The sequence below is a fragment of the Cervus elaphus genome, chromosome 20 (assembly GCF_910594005.1).
Source record: "Cervus elaphus chromosome 20, mCerEla1.1, whole genome shotgun sequence".
NCBI lineage: Eukaryota > Metazoa > Chordata > Mammalia > Artiodactyla > Cervidae > Cervus > Cervus elaphus.
The window spans coordinates 114,388,704-114,409,511 of NC_057834.1; the positions used below are offsets into that span (position 1 = coordinate 114,388,704).

Here is a 20,808-nt window from a genome sequence, read left to right on the forward strand (position 1 = left end):
TGTGAGGACTTTGGGTCATGGATTTAAGACATTAATACAGTTATAAGCATTATTATGGACTATATTCATATTAGGTAATAGGATTATATAAATGTCAAGTTTTATGAGTGTGACAAATTATTGTGGTTGTGTAGAAGAATGTCCTTGTTCTTAGGAGAATCATGATAAGGCACTGAGTGAAATATAACATCTGCAACTAATACACATGCATGTATTTAAAACTGCATGCAATGGACTAAGGGTATCAGAATAAAGTATGTTACAATAAGAAAAAGGGAAAATGGGTAAATAAGGCATCCGCAGAGTAAGAAACATGAATGGCCAACAAATTAGAAACGTAGTAAAAGACGCCTGCAAGTCAAAACACTTTCATATCTATTAAAAAATCTTTCCATGGTAATATAGAACAATTAGAACCCAAATGCCTCATTGATGTAAGTGTAAACTAAGACAACTGCATTGGAGATGATTTGGTAATTTTTAGTCTATAAAATCCTATTAGCCAGCAATTCCACTGCTAGAAATACACCCTAGAGAAACACATACATATACACAAGGAATGTATAAGAACATCCATAGCACTGTAATGGCAAGCCATTGGAAAAGTGAATTATTTTCATACTATGAGATACCATACAGAAATGAAAAGTAAGATCAATGGATGAAGCTTAAAACCAAGGTTGAGTATAAAAAGGAGTTAAAGAAAAATATGTGCAGACAGTGATAATGATACAATGTTAAAGCTAGCAAAAAAAATACTACTGGCTGTTTAAGGATGTGCACATACATAGTACAATATGTCTACTAGCAATAGTAATGCTCAGGAATACCAAAATCAGGAGAGTGGATATCTCTTTGGGAAAGGGTTGCAACATGAGAGGTGGACAGATGGCTTCAACTATATTTCTCAAACTTGAGGTAAGTGCCCATGTATTTAACTCACACAAGAAATAGAAACCGTTGAGTGCCTACTATGTACCATGCACTGCCCTAGATAACTTAAAGCACAAAAACTTCTGCCTTTAAGTAGCTTGCATTCTAGCGAATGTTACATATTGTACATTTTTGAATGTCTTAACTATTTATCATTCAAATTTAATGAAAAGAAATGAGTGAAATTTCCACTTTATTTACTTCTAACACTTTTTTTCTTGGCTACCCCGTGTGGCTTGTGGGATCTTGGTTGCCGCACCAAACCTGGGCCCTCTTCAGTGAGAGCCCGGAGTCTTAACCTCTGAGCCGCCAGGGGATTCCCTGAAATTCCCTTTTTAAAACAATAAAGATGGGGAATTCCCTGATGGTTCAGTGCTTAAGACTCCACTTCCACTGCAGCGGTATTGGATGGATCCCTCCCTGATCAAGGAACTAAGATCCTGCATGCCAAACGGTATGCCAAGAAGAAAAGCTGAGTTTTTTTTTTTTTAAGCTGAGTTTTAAAAAATATAAAATAGTAAAGACAGTCTCTTCCTCGGAGAAATCACCAAAAAGGAGGTGGAAAAGCTCTTTGTCCAAGGAAACTGGGAGGTAATTCAGAAGTTTAGGAGACAGGCAGGAGGAAACGATTCGCAAGGTTCCAGGAGGTAGCTTCTCTCCCCCGATCCCCCCTTACACTACCCCCTTACACTTGCAGGGTAGGAGAGGAAGAACTTGGTGTTAAACTGAAGTGACTTTATAAAGAGATGCAATGAGTACTGCCTCTCATATCTTAAGGATTAAACCCGCCTTCTGATTAGAAAAGGTAACTTTTTTATTAGAAAAGGTAACTGCAAGATTAAGAGGAATCTGTGAGCCCCTTTCCCTAGAGACTCAAATTATAAAAGACACTGAAAGAGATGGTAAGGCAGAGAAATCACTCCTATAGGGCGGCGGCCGCACCACGTTCCCCTCCACGCCGATAGGGGCGGGACGAGGACTTGAAGCTAGATAGGTGAGCGTGCACCCAGGCAACCTCGGGAAGGGGAGTGAGGGAGGAAGGTTGGCGGGAAACCTGTAAATAGGCTAGTACCGACAGCGAGGCTGCTGCATTTGCTCCAGATGCGGAACAACCTGGAACGGCCCAAAGACCCGCCCAGATAACTTCGCGTTACCTGCCCGAAGGCGCCTGCGCGCTGAGAACTCCACCCTTGGAGTCACCTGTTGGAGCGCCACGCCCGCTTCGCGTTGCGCATGCGTGATCCGCGCCGCACCGGCCGTGGAGTCACGTGTTAGAGCGCGAGGCGTCTCCCGCGGGGGCGCTTCCTGTCACGGCTGCCTCGGCGGCCCGGGGGCCGCGGGAGGCCTGGGCGGCACCGGGCGGGAGAAGGCCCGGGTCGGTTTCGGATCCGCCGCGAGGTATGCCGCGAACCCGCTCTCTGGCGAGGGAAGAGGAGGGGACGGCGGGGGAGATGGAGGCGGCCGGGCAGGGCTGGGCAGGGCGGCGCGTCCTGCCGCGGGAGTGGGGTCCCCGGCTTCGCCTCGCCTGCGCACTCCCTGTCCTCCTCTCTCCAGAGCCTGCGTCTGGGTCCAGCACCCAGACGGGCGCCCCCGGAGCCGCAGACTTGGCGGGTCTCGCCGACCCACTCACTTCATGTCCCCCGCTCAGTTGACCACCCGCCGTACACCCAAGTCACTGAAATCTGACGCCTTGGAGTCAGTCACTCTGAGCGCCTCCTCCCGTGCGCGCACAGCCAGTTAATCTCGGAGTCCTGCTGGTTGTACCCCCTAACTCTGGATTAGGTCCACTTCTCTCCCTCCTCAACACCGCCCTCACGGTCCCTCAGCCTCTCCCCTTTTCGCCGGGACCGATTCACGATGCTCGGTGTCCAGCCTGTGTTCTCCCTCCTTCCGTCCGTCCTTTCTGCAGACAGGGGGCATGTTTCTGAATCGCCGACCTCATCCCCTCACGTCCTTTGCCTTCAGAACCGTGCCCAAACTACTTTAGGCTTCAGAGTTTTCCTCATTTGCCCCTTGCTAACATTTTCAGTTTCGCTTGTCTCACACTGTATGCCGCACTAATCCCAGCTTAGTTGCCCTGTGCAAGTCAAGCTGTTGTCACCTCAGAACCATTATCAGGTTGTTCCCTATGTTTGGAATCCTATTCCCCTCCCTCCCCCTCAACATGTTCGTGACTCAGCACAGGCATCACCTTCTCCAAGAAGCCTTTTCTCTCTCTGCTGGATAAGGGCCGGCCCTGGGCAGCCGTGGCGCCTGGCACATCCCTGTTTGGGTTTTGTCCAGTGGTGAGGGGCTCCCCACCTTGTGACTGTTCTTTGAGAGCTGAGGGCATGTCACATCCACTCCTGCCCTCCGGTGCCTAGCACAAGGTCTGATACATAGTAGGTCCAGGAAATGGTTGTGAGATCTCCGAGAGAATCAGAATACCGAGTCAGATTTCTCTAGAGCAGAACTGTCCAATAGAACTCGCTGCAGTGATGAAAATGTTCATTATTTGTGCTGGCCCATGGTAGCCACTAACTGAAGGACAGAAGCTTTAACTGGATTAAATTTAAACGTCAGTAGCCACATAGCGCAGCCATGCTTAACAGCACTGTTTTAGAGCCTTTCTGAATCCTGCCAAGCCTTACACCCTCCCTGAACCTGGAGTTAACTTCCCTGATCTGCCTTCTTAGGCCACTCATCACTCAACCTCTTGGGTTTAATCCAGGTTAAGTCAGTTCAGTGACTTTTTTATTGTGTCCACTCTCCCCTCTTAATGGTATTAATAGGTGGTCCCCTCCCTTCCATCTTCTGTGTTGCTTGCTTCAGTGCTCTACTTCCAGCTTAGGTATTTCAGCCTTGGATGTTAAGCATATTAAGCCTTGCCTTCTTTCTCTGAGTTGGGAGTTTACTAACCACACCTGTTGGGGGCGGGGCTTGTAAGCTGCTCTCATCTGAGTTTCTTCCACTCCCCACTAGACAGGTATCCAGGCTGTCAAGATGCCAGGGCCAAGACCTCGGAAGGGCCCTCCGGCCAGTGGCCAGGGTGTGGCAGCTGCCAAGCAGGTATGGATATAGCCTTCTTCACCTTCACTTCTGAGTCAGTCTGAGGGTAAGGGTCTCTGACAACTTGGGCAAACTGGGTCACCTGTGTGGTTTCCTTGTTAAGTCTAGCGACTTTGAGCCATGCCTCCTGGAGCTGGCAGAACCCATGGAGACCCTCTGGACCACCCCCTGGCACACACATGTGGAAGCTAAGGCTTGAACTCTCTTGTTTTCAACCCAGGCTTCCTCCTGCAATGGCCACCTCCATGTGAACGATCCAGAGAGTTCAGGAACCACCAAAATTTAGGGTGTTCTGATTGGATCTGCGTGCTCACTTTCTCCCTTTATTTCTTTTCGGCCCAAATTTGAGACTTCTTAGCGTATTGTTACTGTCTTAAAAGAGGCAGGTAAGGGAGGTGGTAGGATAAAGGGCATAGACTCAAGTCACAAGACCTCATTTATTTTTTTTTTTAAATTTTTGGCTGCAACTTGTGGCATGTGAGAGCTTATTATAGTTTCCTGACCAGAGATCACACCTACTCCCCTTGAAGTAGAAGCATGGAGTCTTAATCATTGAACTGCCGGGGAAGTCCCTTAAGACCTTATTTTAAATTCTAGCCCTGCCACACTCTCAGGGCTGTCTCAGTTTCATCTGAACATGGAGATAAAAATAGGACCCACTTTAGGTAGTGTAGTCAAACTCATAAAGACAGAGAGTAGAGCAGTGGTTACCCTTGGGGTGGGCGGAGGGGAAATGGGGAATTGTTTAATAGGTGTAGAGTTTCAGTTTTGCAAGATGGTGATAATAGTTATGCAACAGTGTGAATGTATTTAATGCCACTGAACTCTACACTTAAAAATGGTTAAGATGGTAATTTTCATGTTACGTGTGCTTTACCACAATTTAAAAGGAAATAGGATCTACCTTAGGATTTTGAAAACTAAGATAGTCACATAGGCTGCCAGGGACCCTGCCTGGCAGCTGGTGCTGTTATTGTTAGTAATAGTAATGGCAGTGTGATCTTACTGAGTTCTTTGTAGAGTCACCAGGGAGTTAAGTGTCCCAAGGAGTAATGTTCAGGCCTTAGTTTCGCTTTCTGCACATCAGGCCCCACAGGGAGCCGCTTAGCTCCTGGGGATTGACTCTGGGTCTGGGCTCCACCCTCTCCTCATTGTATGGTTCTTAAGAAACCTTCTCTGCTCTCAGCTCGGGCTCTTTGTGGAGTTCAGCCCTGAGGACATGCTGCTGGGGGTGGAGGAGACTGAAGACGAGGGGGACCTGGAGGCTGAGTTGCTGGCTCTCACTGGGGAAGCAGGGACCACAGGCAGGAAACCGGCACCCAAGGGGCAGGGTGAGTTTGCCACACTTGGTGCGGGGACCAGGTGGGCTCAGGCAGGTGGTTGGAGGGGCCTTTCCTCACAGCTGCGGGGAGCCAGCCAGATCACCTGGTCCCTCTGTATTCATGTCCCATCTGCAGCATCCCCACCGAGAGGCCATCTTGCTCTGCTCACTTACTGTGTGTTGTGTGGGGGGAGCTCACTCCTTCCTGGGTTGCACCCTCTCCCTTTGGACAGTCTGAGTCTCTGGGCCTGGTATAGGCTAGGGACTCAGCACAGACTGAATCGGTCACACAATGAGTGCACAGAAATTGTATCAAATGAACGAATAAGTGGTATCTTGCTCCCCAGCCTGAAGAGGACAGAGACCTGAAGCCTGTTGGGTGAGGTCAGAGAGAGCCAGGAACCCTCAGAGAAAACCATCTCCCATCCCACATGTCCCTGAGCTGAGGACAAGGAGAGGACCCTGAAGGGACTGACTGGTCTGGGAGAACCATGGCCATCACTTCTTTCTCAGTGCAAACCTGCTTTGGGTTTGATGAGCCTGGGTTTGAATCTTGGCTCTGCTGTTTACCAAGATTGCCATGTTAGGGAAATTAATAAAGTTCTCAGTTTACTCATATGTAAAATGGGGATAATATTACCTTTGGGGCGGGGGGAATGGTACCTGTGCTGTGTGGCTTATCTGATCTTAGTTCCCTGGCTGGTTCCTCAGACGTGAAAGTACAGAGTTCTAAGCACTGGACTGCCAGGGAATTCCCAGTATTACCTATTTTGTGGAATCATTGGGAAGCTCACAAGTTAAAAATCTTTATTTATGAAAGGTGTGGTTAGGGGGAACGGATGGCAATGTCTGTGAATAACTGCCACAGTAAAAGGGCTGAGAAGGCAGTAGCCTGATGCTTGTTGGAGGGCCTAGAAAAGTGTCCCTGCAGAGGTGGGACTCTGACTATGGAAGGAAGCTGCCTGGGTGTATCTGCCAGTGCAGTGGATTGAAGACCATCCTCTACTCCTTGGAAACATTTTCCGTGTTGCTCTGACCCTCTGTGACCCCCTTCTCCCAGCCCCTCTGCCTATGGCCCACATTGAAAAGTTGGCGGCGGACTGCATGCGGGATGTGGAAGAAGAGGAAGAGGAGGAAGGGCTGGAGGAGGATGCAGACTTGCTGGTGCGTCTGCCAGGCTGGTGGCGGGGGCTCTGTGATCAAGCTGTGGAGGAGGCCTGGGTTTGTCCCTCTGTGTGCTGATGTCCTTTCCTGGGCCCTTGTCCTGTCTGTACGGTGTGAGACGTCTCCTGACATCTGAGCTCTGTACTTGGGGATTCTCAGATACGGAGGCTTCACTGTTTTGGGGGCTGTCCCTGATCAGATTGGAAGGGTGTAGGAATGTTCTGGTAAAGGGGACTTTCAGGCACAGTGAGTGACGCTGGGAAATATGGCTGGAGGAGAGTGTCCTTTATTCTCAGGTCCTGTCGTGGGTATGATCATGAGGCTCCAAACTCTTGGGACCTGTGTCTCCCCAGACAGAGCTGCAGGAGGTCCTGGGTACAGATGAGGAGGCTGGGGCCCTGGATGGTGATGAGACAGCCAGCCTGGGTGGCCCTGAGGAAGAGAAGGAACAGGAAAACATTGAACCTCCGGTGCAGGCAGCTCTCTTGACAGCCCCAGTCCCAGCAGCTCAGGTAGGTTCTGGAGTCTCCAGTGTGCCTTTGGCTGTGTCCTTCGTGCCTGCATGCCCGTGTAGGACACTCGTGGAGCACAGCTTGTCTGGGAATGCTGCAGTAATGACCCTTTCCAGGGCCCTCCTCCAGCAGCTGCCCAAGCCGAGACTGAGCACGAGAAACTCCTTGTTGGCTGCCGGCCTCAAAGGCCTCTCTGTTCTCCCATACCGCCCCCCACAGCCATTTCCCGGCCTCCACAGATTGTCTGGGCCTCTGTGTTTGCCTCTGACATGGCCTCTGGCCTCTCCATTGAGTCTTTGTCTCCCACCTTGAGGCTTTTAGACCCTCCTTCTCCTTGAATCCAGGAGCTTCGTGTTCTGGGGCAGCTTCCTTGCAAGGAGGGAGTGGCAGGGGCCTAGGTAGCCCTGGAGTGGCCAGGCCCTGAACTGAAGTATCCACAGGCTGGAGGGCCCCCAGGGCTGCAGGCCCTGCTAGAGGATCGGATCCGCAACTACCGGGAGGCTGCAGCCAGTGCTAAGGAGGCAGGCGAAGCGGCCAAAGCCAGGCGCTGTGAGCGTGGCCTGAAGGTGCGTTGGGCTTGGCTGGGCACCAGGGCTGGGAGGAGTGAGGCTGAGGGCAGTGAAGGCAGAGGGTGAAGCACCAGAGGAGCTTGGTCCAGCAGAGGGGAAGCCTCCCCACCAGAATGTGGAGGTGAAGGACCCCTGGCCTGTCTTTGGGCAGGCTGCAGTCCGTGGTGGCTAGCTAGGTTTCTGGTTCTTTTCCCTCTCAGACACTGGAGTCCCAGCTGGCTGCTGTGAAGAAAGGCAGGAAGATCAGTGAGGATGAGATCCCGCCTCCAGTGGCCTTGGGCAGGAGGCCCTTGGCCCCCCAGGAAGCAACCGATAGGAGCCCTGAAGCAGAACCTCCAGCTGCCCTCTCTGTGGAGCCAGGTATCTGGAGACAGTCAGATCCCGTCCTAGTTCCCAAGGTCAGGGCCTGGGGCCTGCCTCCCCATCCTGCCATTGTCCGTGGCCATGTCAGTGACCGTGTCAGTGACATGTGGCTGTGTCAGTCACAACTTCCCTAAGATGTTCTCAGGCTAGCCAGACCTGGAGGCACTGGAAACCTTCTTTGACCTTGATACTTTCTCTTGTTTCTCCATAGGCAACCCCTCCCAGCCTGAGACAAGCCTCTTGGGCAGCCCTGGTATTTCTGCCCCACCCGACTCAGACCCAGACCCACGGGCCCTGCTGTTGGCCCGACAGAGAGAGTACAAAGTGGCTGCTCTGAATGCCAAGCGGGCTGGAGACCTAGACCGCGCCCGAGAGCTCATGAGGGTTGGGAAGGTATGGCATCTGCTTCAGAGGCCCTGTGTCCAGCCCCTCATTTCACAGATGTGAGCAGTGACCTGGCCAAGCTTCAGTGAGACTGGTCTGTGGGGGGTTTTCAGCCCAGATCCTTGGGGTTCCCTGGCTTATGTTCCCGCCTTGTTCCTACTGCAGAGATTTGGTGCTGTCCTGGAGGCCCTGGAGAAGGGGCAGCCTGTGGACCTGAGTGCCATGCCCCCGGCACCAGAGGGTCAGTATCGGGGTGGTGGGGGGAGCCTGCTCAGGCTAGGGCCAGGGCTGGCCAAGCACCCCTACCCATACCTATACCTCTGCTCTGGATTCCCCAGACCTGAAGCCCCTTCCACAGGCTTCCCAGGCCCCCACAGCACCCTCAGATACATCCCCGGCAGTGGAGCGAATGCACCCAGTGATGGCCTCTGACATCCCAGCAGCCCCGGGTAGGACTGGGGACACTGTGGAGTGGGGACCTGCGGGGAGGCAGGCAGAGCTGATGCTGTCTCCTTTCTCCTTTCAAGTGGCCCTCGCTGAGCCACAGACAGTGCTGGATGCCCTGCAGCAGAGGCTGAACAAGTACCGCGAGGCAGGCACCCACGCTCGGGGCAGTGGGGATGAGCGCAAGGCCCGGATGCACGAGCGCATTGCCAAGGTGGGCTACAGCCTCCCTCCTGGACCAGCTCTGTCCGTCTGCTCCCTGGTCTTTGAGTCTTTATCTTGTCTGTGTCTCTGGAGCTCTTGCTGTCTCAGGGGCTCTCCTTCCTCCTGGGGCTGCTGTCTTCATCTTCCTCTTTCTGCCTCTGCCTAAGTGGAGCCTGTGACCGCTGCCCACCATAGGTCCCTCCCCCTCCTCTTGCAGCAATATCAAGATGCCATTCGGGCCCACCAGGCAGGACGGAAGGTTGACTTTGCCGAGTTGCCTGTTCCTCCAGGTGAGTGGGGTTTGGCCTGGGGGCTCATGAGGTCTCTGAGCAGGATGGAGGGGAGGGAGAAATGATTTCTCACACATCAGCCTCCACCCTGGGGGAACCACCCATCCCAGCCATGCCCAAGAAGACCCCAACAGGACCCACAGCAGCCTGATGCATCCTCAAGGCTCCCTGAACCCTCTCCCAGTGTCTCTCTCCTGCAGGATTCCCCCCTATACCTGGCCTGGAGCCCACCGTGGCTACTGAGGAGGATATGATGACAGCTACTTTAGCAACTGCCCAGAAACTGGCCTCCTCAGAGGATACAGCCCCAGTAGAGGAAGAGGAGGATGAGGACAAGGTTTGGCTGAGGGCCCAAGACTCCAGGGACTGGTGGGGGGAAATAGCTGATAAGGGGTAAACCCAGCCATTGGTGTCCATATTAACAAGCTCAGCAAGGTAGATATTTTTGCTTTTATTTTATAGAGAAAAAAACTTGGGCTAGGGCACCCAGCTAGGAATTAACAGAGCTGGATTCAGACCAGGGTCTTTCTGACTTCAGAGCCCAGTTCGATCCCCTTCCCCCTACTCTCTCACGTTGGGAGGTTAGCGCAGAGAACTTTTGAGACTTCTGGTTCTGAGATTCTCTAGGGTCCATGAGGGAAAGCCATTCCTCTCAGGTCACACAGTGAGAGTACAGTGTTATGAAGAGAGTCCAGGCCAGGGTGGGAGACAGAACCCCTGTGACAGCCTCCTGGGCGCCTGCAGGATGAACCCCCAGCCCAGGCCCCAGCGGCCAAGAAGCCAGCACAGCCTGTCCCTTCATCACGGCCCCTGCCTGAGCCCAAGGCCTCGAGTTCTAAGGAGGTGCTGAGTCCATCTGGTGAGCTGCAGAGAAGAGGGATGGAGGGGAGGCTGTGGTGAGAGGTGGCATGGCTTCACCTGTGTCCCCCCCTCCAGCACGAGAGCAGCTGACCCTGCTGGAGGCACGGAAACTGCAGTACCAGCGGGCAGCCCTGCAGGCCAAGCGTGGCCGGGACCTGGAGCAGGCCAAAGCCCATCTGCGGGTGGCCAAATCCCTCGAGGCTCAGATCACCCAGGTGCGAGCTGGCCGCCCCGTGGACCTCTCCAAGGTGAGTGTTGCCTGGTTAAGCAGCAGGACTTCTCCGGCAGAGAGGTGGGTGGCAGTCCTGATGAGCAGGACCGTGAACAAGGTTGCTTGGAGGAGGTGGGACTTGAATAGGATGCGGTGACAGCTGAGAACTCTTTTGCTTATGTGTCTCCCTGTCCCATGACCCCAAGAGAGCCCGGGGGCCTGCCTGTGGTGAGAGGTGACCAGGCCGGGCAAGGCCAGTGACAGAGCATTGCACTGGGACAGGATGGCAGGCAGTGAGTTCCCATCATTGAGGTTACTGGAAGCTGGAGAAACATTTAGCGTAGATTTCTGGTCTGTTTGGCTCAGTAGAGGAATAATTTGACTCTTGAGGGCCCCTGAGGGGCCTTGTGACCTGGACAGGTACCTTCACCCTTAACGGATGAGGAGGGTGACTTCATCCTGATCCACCATGAGGACCTGCGACTCTCTCAGAAGGCTGAGGAGGTGTATGCCCAGCTACAGAAAATGCTTCTGGAGCAACATGAGGTCAGTCCTCCCCTTCCAGTGTCCATAGCCTCCCCTTGGCAAAAGGCAAGATAGGGTTCAGATTCTAGCTCTTCAGCTTACTGGCTATGAGATCTTGGGTAAGGAATTTCTCTTCTCTAAACCACATTTTCCTTATCTGTAAAATAGGATGATTAATACCCCTCTTGCAGGGCTATGAAGTTCAAACAACAGAGTGCAGGGGGAATTACCTTGAAGATGGGAGAAAGAAGTGTTTGAGGAGTGTATGTATGTCTATCTGATGGTGTGTCTACCTGAATGGCTGCCTACAAGTCTGGTTGCTAAAGTGATGAGGAAGAAAAGGAATTTGCTAAGGGAATCTGGGGGAATGGCTATCCCCAGTAGAGGAAACAGCAAACACTTAGTTCAGTGGGACTTGGAAACAGTGACCTTGGGTTATTATGTTGGAGAAGGAGAGGGGTGAGGCTACAGAAGGTTGGCGCTTTCAGAAGTCAGGCCTTGAAGGCCAGCTTAGCTGGGTCCTATCCTGGACCACGGAGTCACTCTGAACCCCATTTTCAGAAGTGTCTGCTGTTCTCCAAGCAGTTCATGCACCAGGGCAATGTGGCTGAGACCACCCGGTGAGTGCAGGGCTGGGGCTACAGCTTGTGGGGTGGGGAGCAGGAAGTGAGCACTGCCGCACTGATGTGCACACCTTTTCCTGTCAGGTTTGAGAAGCTTGCTCAAGACCGCAAGAAGCAGCTTGAAATCCTGCAGCTGGCCCAGGCTCAAGGCCTTGACCCTCCTAGCCACCACTTTGAGTTGAAAACATTCCAGACTGTGAGGTGCCAAAGCCTAAGGGAGACCGTGGCTCCATGCAGGACTGGGCAAGAGGCTGGGAGCCAGGGGTGGAGACTTAGGTCCCTTGAGTGAGGCTGCTCGGGCTTGGCCCTGACATAGGCCCTGGGGCTGGAGAGGGGCAAGATGTGGTGCCTGCTTGTGAAGAGGGGCTTGGAGCTGTGTGGTCGCTGGGGCAGGCGCCCTGTACTAGAGTCACAGACCGAGAGGCCTTCACTCCAGCTCTGCTGCTCAGGCAAGTTTTGCCTCCCTGGGCCCACTCTCCTCTTGGCCGCCACCCAGCTGGATAGGCAGGCATTGGAAAAGGGAACCTTTTCCCACTGCTCTCCTTCACTTTGCTTTCCTTGCTTCCTGGCTCTAGGATCTTTGCAGAACTCAACAGCACAGAAATGCATCTGATTGTTGTCCGGGGAATGAACCTCCCAGCCCCTCCAGGTAGCCCTGGGGCCACCCCTACTCTTGTCCAGATGCTCCAGCCCTGGCCAGGAGGAGGCAGTAGCTCTCCCTCTGTGTCAAGTGCTGGGGCTCCTGGCTACTCCCTGTGACCCTGACTCGTCTTCCTCCTTCCTAGGGGTGACCCCTGACGACTTGGATGCTTTTGTGCGGTTTGAGTTCCACTACCCTAATTCGGTGAGGTTCCAATAAGCAGGAGGGTCCTGTGAACTCCATCTCCCCTTCCAAGGCCCTGTGCTCTTTTTCTCCCCATCCCTCGGTCTCATTCCCTCTCGGGGTCCCTTCCCTCAGCACTGATGTAGACCAGAGCTCCTGGGCCTGTATCTGTTTTTTTTTTTTTTTTCAAGCTGTCCTGACTTCTCTCTTCTCACTGCTTTAGGACCAGGCTCAAAAAAACAAAACAGCTGTGGTGAAAAACACAAACTCTCCAGGTGAGGACCTACATGCGGGCTGCTTCCTTCTCCCCTCCCCCTCTGATACATGTGTGCAGCACTTGTGTTTCCAGAGTACTTTCAGATCTATTATCTTACTTGGCCTGCTTACCTTGGGAGATAAAGGCAGGTATGACTACTACGTCTTGAATGTAGTTGGGGAAGCTGAAGCTCAGAGAGGAAAAGGGATTTGCATAGGGCCTTAAAGCAGAGGTGGTGGAAATGGGACTTGAATCCAGGAATCCTGACTCCACATTCCAGGCCATTCCCATTTTGATACGATCTGCATCTAACAAGAACTGTCCAGGTGAACTTCAAAGCCAGGATTTGGATGCTCTGCCTCCCTCTGGTGGCAGTAACTCTGAATTGCAGGCAGAAAGACAGGGTGGGGAGGCAAGTGGGCCAGTTTCCACTTGGTCAGGAGATCCCTGCAAGCCAAGTCCCTCCTTCTCCCCCTCTTGCAGAATTTGATCAACTCTTCAAACTAACTATCAACCGAAACCACCGGGGCTTCAGGAGAGTGATTCAAAACAAAGGAATCAAGTTTGAAATCTTCCACAAAGGGTGAGGGCCCATCGGTCAAACACTGCCAAGGTGGGCTGGGAGGAAGGATTGGCTTCTGTTGCTGCCCCTGCCCCTGCCACTATTCAGTTTTCTTGTGCTGGTTTTAGCCAGCTCATTTCTGCTGTCCTTGCCCAGTCCAGTCCTCTGCTGACTCTTGGCTTTCCAGATCCTTCTTCAGAAGTGACAAGCTGGTTGGCACAGCCCACCTGAAACTGGAGCGGCTGGAGAATGAGTGTGAGATCAGAGAGATTGTGGAGGTAAGGTGGGAAAACTGGAGGACGTGGCCAGAAAAGGGCCAACATTCACTGAATCCCTGTTGTAGGGTTTTTGGTGCTTGTTAATTTAAAAATATCCATAAGTGTGCTGTAGAGTATGTGCTATTCCCATTTCACAAATGATGAAATACAGAGGGTCTGAGAAAATTTCATTCTGTCAGAAAGGAAGTAGCTATACTCTTTCCACAACACTCTGAGCTGTTCATGTTCCCTTGAGGGGCCTGATCATGGCTGTCCATGTGGCACCCATGAATTCCTAGGTATCTGGGAGCAGGCTTTTGTTGAGGCAGTTGTGGCAACACGATGAAGTAGAACAAACTCTGGACATAAAGTTGATAAGGTAGTTCCAAGGAGGGACCTACCAGAATGCAGCTAGTCTGCTTAGGAATCACCCCCAGACAACTCCTTAAGCTTCCCTGAACTCACTGAATTTCACAGGGATGTGCCCCTGACGATAGCAACTGAGATCAACAGAGAAGGGGCTCTGGCAGAGCTGGGCCCAGACCTCGGCTGGTGCCTTCACAGACGGAGGCTTTTCCTGCTACATTGCCTCTGCCTGCTTGGGAGAGTTGTTCTTAAGTGGGGCCTGCTTTGTGTCAGCCCCAGTGAGGTGGGTCAGACTTCAGAGCCTGTAGCACTGCTTTGTACTCCAGCTGCCTCGTCTCCCGCACAGGAGGAAGCACACGGTGGGCGAAAAGGCGGGCATATCCTGACCTTGTTGCACAGTGAACCGTGTGACTGTGTCCCTCATGCCATCTGTGAACGGAGGGTTTGGGCTCAGTGGTTTTCAGGCTGTGCCTTAAAGCCAGAGCATTTCTTCTAGGAGTTACCATGGGGACCGTGGGGCAAACTGAGTCAGCACAGCTCTAGGCTTCTCACCCCCACTTCAGAGCACTGGCCCTTATTTGGATTGATGTATCTTCTGAGACGTACCTAAAACCACCGAACCCAAACAGCAGGAGGTTGGGGTTGTCCAGAAATGGAGACTCTTCTGTTGACATGCAGGATACTTTAGCTTCTCTCTCACCTTGTGAGCACAGGGAGCTGCCGGTCCCCGCCCCACCTCTCAGTTACCATCTCCCTCTCCGCGGTCCTCACAGGTCCTGGATGGGAGGAAGCCCACTGGGGGCAAGCTGGAGGTGAAGGTGAGGCTGCGGGAGCCTCTGAGTGGCCAAGACGTGCAGATGGTCACCGAGAACTGGCTGGTCCTGGAGCCCAGGGGCCTGTGAGGTGGGCAGCTCTCTGGGCCCTTGGAACGTCTGCCTGGGCCCCATGGGAACCCTTCCGGTACTCAACTCATATCTAAGGAGAAAACCGAGGAATTTCTCATCTGTGAGGAAGACCAAGAGGCAAAACTGTTGGGTTGGGCTCAGGTTGGTTCACGATATTCAGTAGAACTGGGGAAGGAAGCTAACTCTCCCAGGTTGTTGTCAGGGAACCCTTCCTGAAACCTACTTGGACATTCATGCAGTTTAGACTTCTGTGCTCTGTGCCCGTTTGCAACAGAGGGTCAACGCTGGAGTGGAGTCAGGCTGGAGACTCTTCTCCAGCTTTTCCCCCTGGGCTTCGCTGGCTACAGAAGTCTTTGTACATAAAGGAGATACTGCTAAACAAGTACCAAAGACCTGTTAAGCACGTGCATTACTGACCACGGCTCTGGTCTTTCCCGTTGCTGGCCTCTCCCCAGGCCTCCACCAAAGCAGGCTGGATTCCAGGATTTTCCCCTCCCTCTCTGTCCGGGCAGGGCAAGGACAGCCTCACCGCTCTGCCATGGAGCCTTGTAACCAACCCCTTAACCCCTGTGAATCAACTGTTTGCAACCTGCCCCAGCCCCCATTTGCACCATTTCTAGACGTGCCTTTAAAAGATAAAACTGTAAGGGATGGGAAAGCGCGAGTGTGATCCGGACCCCCTTCCCCATAGGGCGGGGCAGGGTTCTGTGACTCCAGTTGGTCGGCAGCCGCCTGTCCCCCCAACTCAGTTGACCCCAGCCCCGCCTGTGCCTTGCCTCCCGACAGCTGCTGCCGTAGCCTCCCTGCTTCCCAATGCTCTCAGTGGGATTTTGTTCAGGACTGTGTGGTGGGAAGTGAGAGCAGGTTATCTTGAGTTAGGTCCATGTACCTGAGACTGAGACTGTTAACTGAGGAAGAAAGAAAAAAAAATTTATATAAATATGTAGAATGTAACTGGTTTTATTTAAGAAACTAGGTCTAATTCATTGTAGGGGATTTACGTTCTCACAAAATAACCATCAAAGTCTTAAACAAAAGCCCTGCTCCCTGTCACTGCCCCCCACCACCCCCACCCCATCACTTTTTAAAAGCCACAGTGGCAGTAACATTTGTTAATTGACAGAAACAGGTATGGCTTCCTCTTCAGAGACAGGGCAGGAGAAGCCTTGCCTCTTCATCTAATCACCTAGGGAAATCCCTAAATTTCTTCCCAAGAAATTCTCTGGATTTATTTTTGTGAACAGATGGAGATCATGGAGGGATTTATATCAATATTTGCAGTAGACTTAATGTTCAAAACTGCAGTAGTCTACATCTCTTAAAAATAAACTTTAACACCCCATCTTTTCCCCCCTTTCTTTGAAACATTGTTTAACAAAGCATTCCTGAAGATAATATTTTAAGGCTCTACATGAAGCAGATACATTCAACTTACTGATGATTGTAGTCCTGCAAACACACAAGTTTGGGATTGAGCTTTTGTGTGTGCGTCTTTTTCTGGGATGCAGCTGGACCACACTTCCCTGCCCTTAAGAGCAGAGCTTATAGTGTAACAACAGGGACAACAGATAACTTCTGAGAGCTAGAAAGCTAGTCTAGCTAGAAGGCTAATCTTAACTTACTAAAAATTCCATAGATGTGAGACTTAACACTTAAATGCAGTTGTATCTGTGTGTCATACAAGCAGCCATCTAGAATGAAAAGGAGGGCTGTCAGCCCTCATAAGGTGGCCTAGAGCAGAGAGGGAACCAGAAGAGGGTTCCTGACTCAACCTAGTCTTCCCTTAGGGTTTGTAAGTGCTAAGAAGGCTTGACGTTTCCGACCAGTACTAGGAATGTCTAAACTCAGTCCTCTGCTAGAAATCGGATAGCAAGTTTTTTTCTGTGGTTCAACAATTTCTCATCATAACCTGTTCAATTTCCTTCTGCTTCACTGTCCTTTGCTTTTTGAAAACCAGAACCTCCAGGCTGAGAGAGGTAAGGCAAAACCGCCCACTGGACTTAGAAACTAAGGTTCTTAAAAGGCCTTTGTTGTAGCCCAGGCATGCAGGGGTCACTGGCATGGGAGGAGCCTGCCCAGCCTCATCTTGTGCTAAGATTTATCCAAATACAGCATTTCAGCAGTGCAGATTAGTGACTTGTGGGCAGTTGGGAACCAGCCATGGCCCAAATCCTTTTTAAATTTTAAAATTTCTTTTCAATTATATAGGACATACTTTCTTCTGAATACAATATGGAAGGAATTTATCTTAGAATCAGGAAGTCTTGCTCACAACTAAAGGGCAGACTAGTTTGCATTTTATTACGTTCCTTTCTCACGGTTCTATTCTAAAACCTATATTGTTGCTTCCCAGTTTTTGAGTGCTTGTTTTCCAAATATTTGTGGGCAGTTTTTAAACACTCGTTTATCCCTTAAGTTAAGGCAGCTGCTTTGAAGATGAAACTCTGGGGCTGAGACTGGCAGAAGGAAGCTTGCACCTGATTCAGTTCCATCACAGATGGATTCTTCCCTTCTCTTAGCCTCAGCTTCCCAAACTCTAAAATGGACATTCTCATTCCTCTTATGCTCCTTCTCCCTTCTGGCTACATTATAGTCCTCCAAGTCCCGTTACCATCATTACTAAAATTATTTCAGCATTATTAAAACAAACAACTATCACAGACTTTTTATAGAAACAGATTTCTTATTGTCTGAAGTGCATTAAATGCATAAATTATTCCGCAAGTGACTAGTTATGATAGAAGAAAATTTAGTTGGAAATTCTGGGCTTACCAGCATTCAGGAACCAGTGTAGGTGAGGGAAGACACTAGATGGGAACTTAAACAGGGCAAAGTTCAATATATCTACAGCCCTAGAAACCAGTCAATCATAAAGGAAATGAACTTTGAATATTTTCTGGAAGGACTGATGCTGAAGCTGAAGCTCCAATACTTTGGCCACCTGATGCGAAGAGCCGACTCATTGGAAAAGACCCCGATGCTGGGAAAGATTGAGGGCAGGAGGAGAAGGTGGTGACAGGAGCAGATAGTTAAACAGTGTCACTGACTCAATGGACATGAATTTGAGCAAATTCCAGGAGATACTGGAGGACAGGGGAGCTTGGCATGCTGCAGTTCATGGCGTTGCAGAGTCAGACATGACTGAGCAACTGACCAATAAGAGTCCAGTAGGTGCTCAGATACATGTTGATTTAAAAAAACTGGAGAAACTACACTGCCTAGCATTTGGTGAGAATTTGGTAATTTTTTTAAAATGTAGTAATACCAGAATGGCAGTTCTATTCCTCATTATAGGATCTCTATATCTCAATCTGAGTTTACATTATAGAAGAATCTGCCTTATTTATTTAGAAACATGATGTTTCCAGTTCTATACAGCATACAGTATATAAAAACAAAAGTGAAACAAGGGAAGACAGTAAACTAGCCTTGGCTATCTTATGTCCAATTCCACAAGATGATTTCATTAAATATAAAGGACATTTTATGCAGTTGAGAATGGACCCGACTCTGCAAGGACAGAGTCTGTTCTTAGAAAGGTTTGCACTGATCTGTGAGAAACGTGTACAACTGCAAGGTCTGTTCAGCTGAGAAGGAAGAAAGGTAACTCCTGTAGGACAGAACCAAGAGAGCCAGCTCCTGTAGAAGCTCCAGTGTAGACCAAGCTGGATGTTGGACCCCAAGTTCCTACTACCCCTGTTAACAAGTGCATCCGGTGCCTGTCAGGTGTAGGGGGTGACAGTCCAGGGCTTGGTCCTCACAAGCTGGTGTTCAGTGGGCACCCGTTCTTCCTTTGGAAGCTCCCAGTCTATGGGAAAGGTTACAATCCCAGCCCTCTGCAGCCACGATCAGTGAAGCCTATGAAGAAGCAGATGTAGAATGTGGATTTTCCCCTCCGGCCCAACAGAAGAGGGATAAACCTTGGGCTTCCCCAGTGGCTCAGCAGTAAAGAATCCAATGCAGTTCAATCCCTGGATCAGGAAGATTCCCTGGAGGAGGGCATGGCACTCCTCCAGTATTCTGGCCTGGAGAATCCCATGGATAGAGGAGTCTGGTGGGCTATAGTCCATGGGGTCACGAGAGTTGGACAGACCTGAGTGACTAAACAAAAACAACAGACACCTTTGGGCCTCAGAAAACAGCTACTAACCTGAAGGGAGCTCCACAGCCTGTAATGCCAAGTACTAGGCCTAGCTCCAGCCGCCGGGGAGCAGCCTCTCACTGTCTTGGGCCTGCACTACCTTCTAGGGGATTTTTGGAACTGTCCTTTCACTGCAGAGGGACCAGCCTCCTCCTTGGCCTGGGGTTTTAGAAAATGCCAGTGACAAGGAAGTGAGCTGCCCTAGAGCAGTGTTTTTCAAACCGTGGGTTGTGAAATCTATTTGGTCTGACTAAAGTAAATTTTTCATTAAGGAGAAAATGATCAGCATGCGTCACATATGTCACAGGTAAAACCGAGTCTTGCCTTCTAATACCACTTCTACTAAAAAAAACACCCAACTGATTCCAAGGCTGGGGCAGGGTAAGCACAAGATGGCACTGGGGCATCTTGTTAGGCCAGAAAAGGAAGTGTTAAGAAACAGGAGCATGTGACAAGGATGTGGGAGCTCACCTAAATAATGAATTAGAACCATTCAAAGAGTAATCCCAAGTCCAGAATGAAAGTTAATTAAATGAGTAAATAAGAAAGAAGGGCTTTGGGAACTTTCTTGGCAGTCTAGGGGTTAAGACTCCGTACTTCCAAAGTAGGAGATGTGATTTCAATCCCTGGTTGGGGAACTAAGATCCCACATACTGTGTAGTGCAGCACTCCCCCAGCCACACACACACACACACCCACCCATATACACACACCCACCCACACCCACAAGTTGGGCATTAAAGTGAAAGTGAAGTGAGAGTCGCTCAGTCATGTCTGACTCTTTGCAACCCCATGGACTGAATAGTCCATGGAATTCTCCACGCAAGAATACTGGAGTGGGTAGCATTTCCCTCTCCAGGGGATCTTCCCAACCCAGGGATCAAACCCAGGTCTCCTGCATTGCAGGAGGATTCTTTACCAGCATTAAACTTACATATATATGTGTGTGTGTGTGTGTGTGTGTGTGTGTATAAAAAGAAGGGTGTTTGCTTATAGGTAAATCAAGTGCAACTGATAAACAGGAAGTGCTGGAATTGAAAAATCTTGAAGCCATCATAGTAAAAGATCAACTCAGGCAAGAAACATCAGAGTGCTAAATCTAAGGGGACGTTTCAATGAGTAAGATCTCCATATGATCACAGAGTGTCTACACAAACCAGTTATTTGTTCTAAGAGGGGAAATATCCAGTGGAGAAACCAGACAACACCTTGACTGGGTAAAAATTTATCATCAATGAGGGGCAGAAGGACATACATCTAAGTGACCCATGATGTGATGTCCCAAGAAGGACACAACATCACTTGGGTAGGATTCTGGCCAAGAATGCATAATTCATCTAATTCTGAGGAAATACCAACCAAGTTAAAAATGGGGCATTTTCTGTTAAATGAGTTGGAAGAACCTATATTCAGCAAAAATATCAATGACATAAAAAATAAAGGTGAGTCATGACAGAAACTTACCATGTTCTGATCTAGGCTGGAAGCTTCACTGGATGGGAAGGACGCTGGGTTAAAGTGTCAAACTGAAGTGGAGCCTGTCCTGCGGTGATGTGAGAGGATACCCTTATTTGTAGGAAGTAAGCATTAACATACTTAGGGGTGAAGGACTTTGATGTGTGCAATGTATGTACTTCTCAATGCCTCAGTTTTTTACGGAGAGAAAAGGAGAGAAAGGAACACTGATAAAGCAAACAAGTTAATCTGTAAATAACCGGTGAATCTGGGTAAAGCATACATAGTTTGTTTTTTTAACTTGCCACTTTCCTGGAAGTTTAAATTATTTCTCAATAAAATATTTTTAACAATACCTTCAATGTAGAGAGCTCCCTGGTGGTCCAGTGGTTAGGAAGGACCTGGCACTTGCACTGCCAGAGCCACAGGATTCAATTCCTGGTCAGGAAACTTAAGATCCTGTAAGCCATGTGGTGACGCCAAAAATAAATAAAATGCTTCTAGTGTATATTATAACTAGAAACGTCTTGAGTATAATCTATCAGCTTTCACAGAAAGGTCCAGTTCAGTGTCTGTCATTCAGTCTGGCAG

General features: G+C 50.2%; 1 protein-coding gene across 3 annotated transcripts; it reads left to right on the forward strand.

The window, feature by feature from the left end:
- Positions 1–2,193: 2,193 nt before the first annotated feature.
- On the forward strand, positions 2,194–20,572 carry CC2D1B (coiled-coil and C2 domain containing 1B). Of its 3 annotated transcripts, none has more exons than XM_043878352.1 (25): positions 2,194–2,331; positions 3,895–3,981; positions 5,168–5,312; positions 6,363–6,466; positions 6,820–6,978; positions 7,419–7,544; positions 7,748–7,907; positions 8,122–8,303; positions 8,460–8,535; positions 8,633–8,743; positions 8,822–8,952; positions 9,160–9,232; positions 9,433–9,569; positions 9,977–10,091; positions 10,169–10,341; positions 10,725–10,850; positions 11,391–11,449; positions 11,537–11,653; positions 12,028–12,101; positions 12,238–12,296; positions 12,499–12,550; positions 13,015–13,114; positions 13,281–13,371; positions 14,490–14,619; positions 20,242–20,572. In XM_043878352.1, exons 2-24 carry the CDS (start codon positions 3,916–3,918, stop codon positions 14,616–14,618), a joined length of 2,565 nt encoding a protein of 854 aa, XP_043734287.1. In that variant the 5' UTR covers positions 2,194–2,331; positions 3,895–3,915; the 3' UTR covers position 14,619; positions 20,242–20,572. The 3 variants fall into 3 exon arrangements, with proteins under 3 accessions (XP_043734287.1, XP_043734288.1, XP_043734289.1); XM_043878353.1 differs by lacking the exon at positions 20,242–20,572 and adding an exon at positions 14,896–17,296; XM_043878354.1 differs by lacking the exon at positions 20,242–20,572 and adding an exon at positions 17,038–17,296.
- The last annotated feature ends 236 nt before the right edge of the window (positions 20,573–20,808 follow it).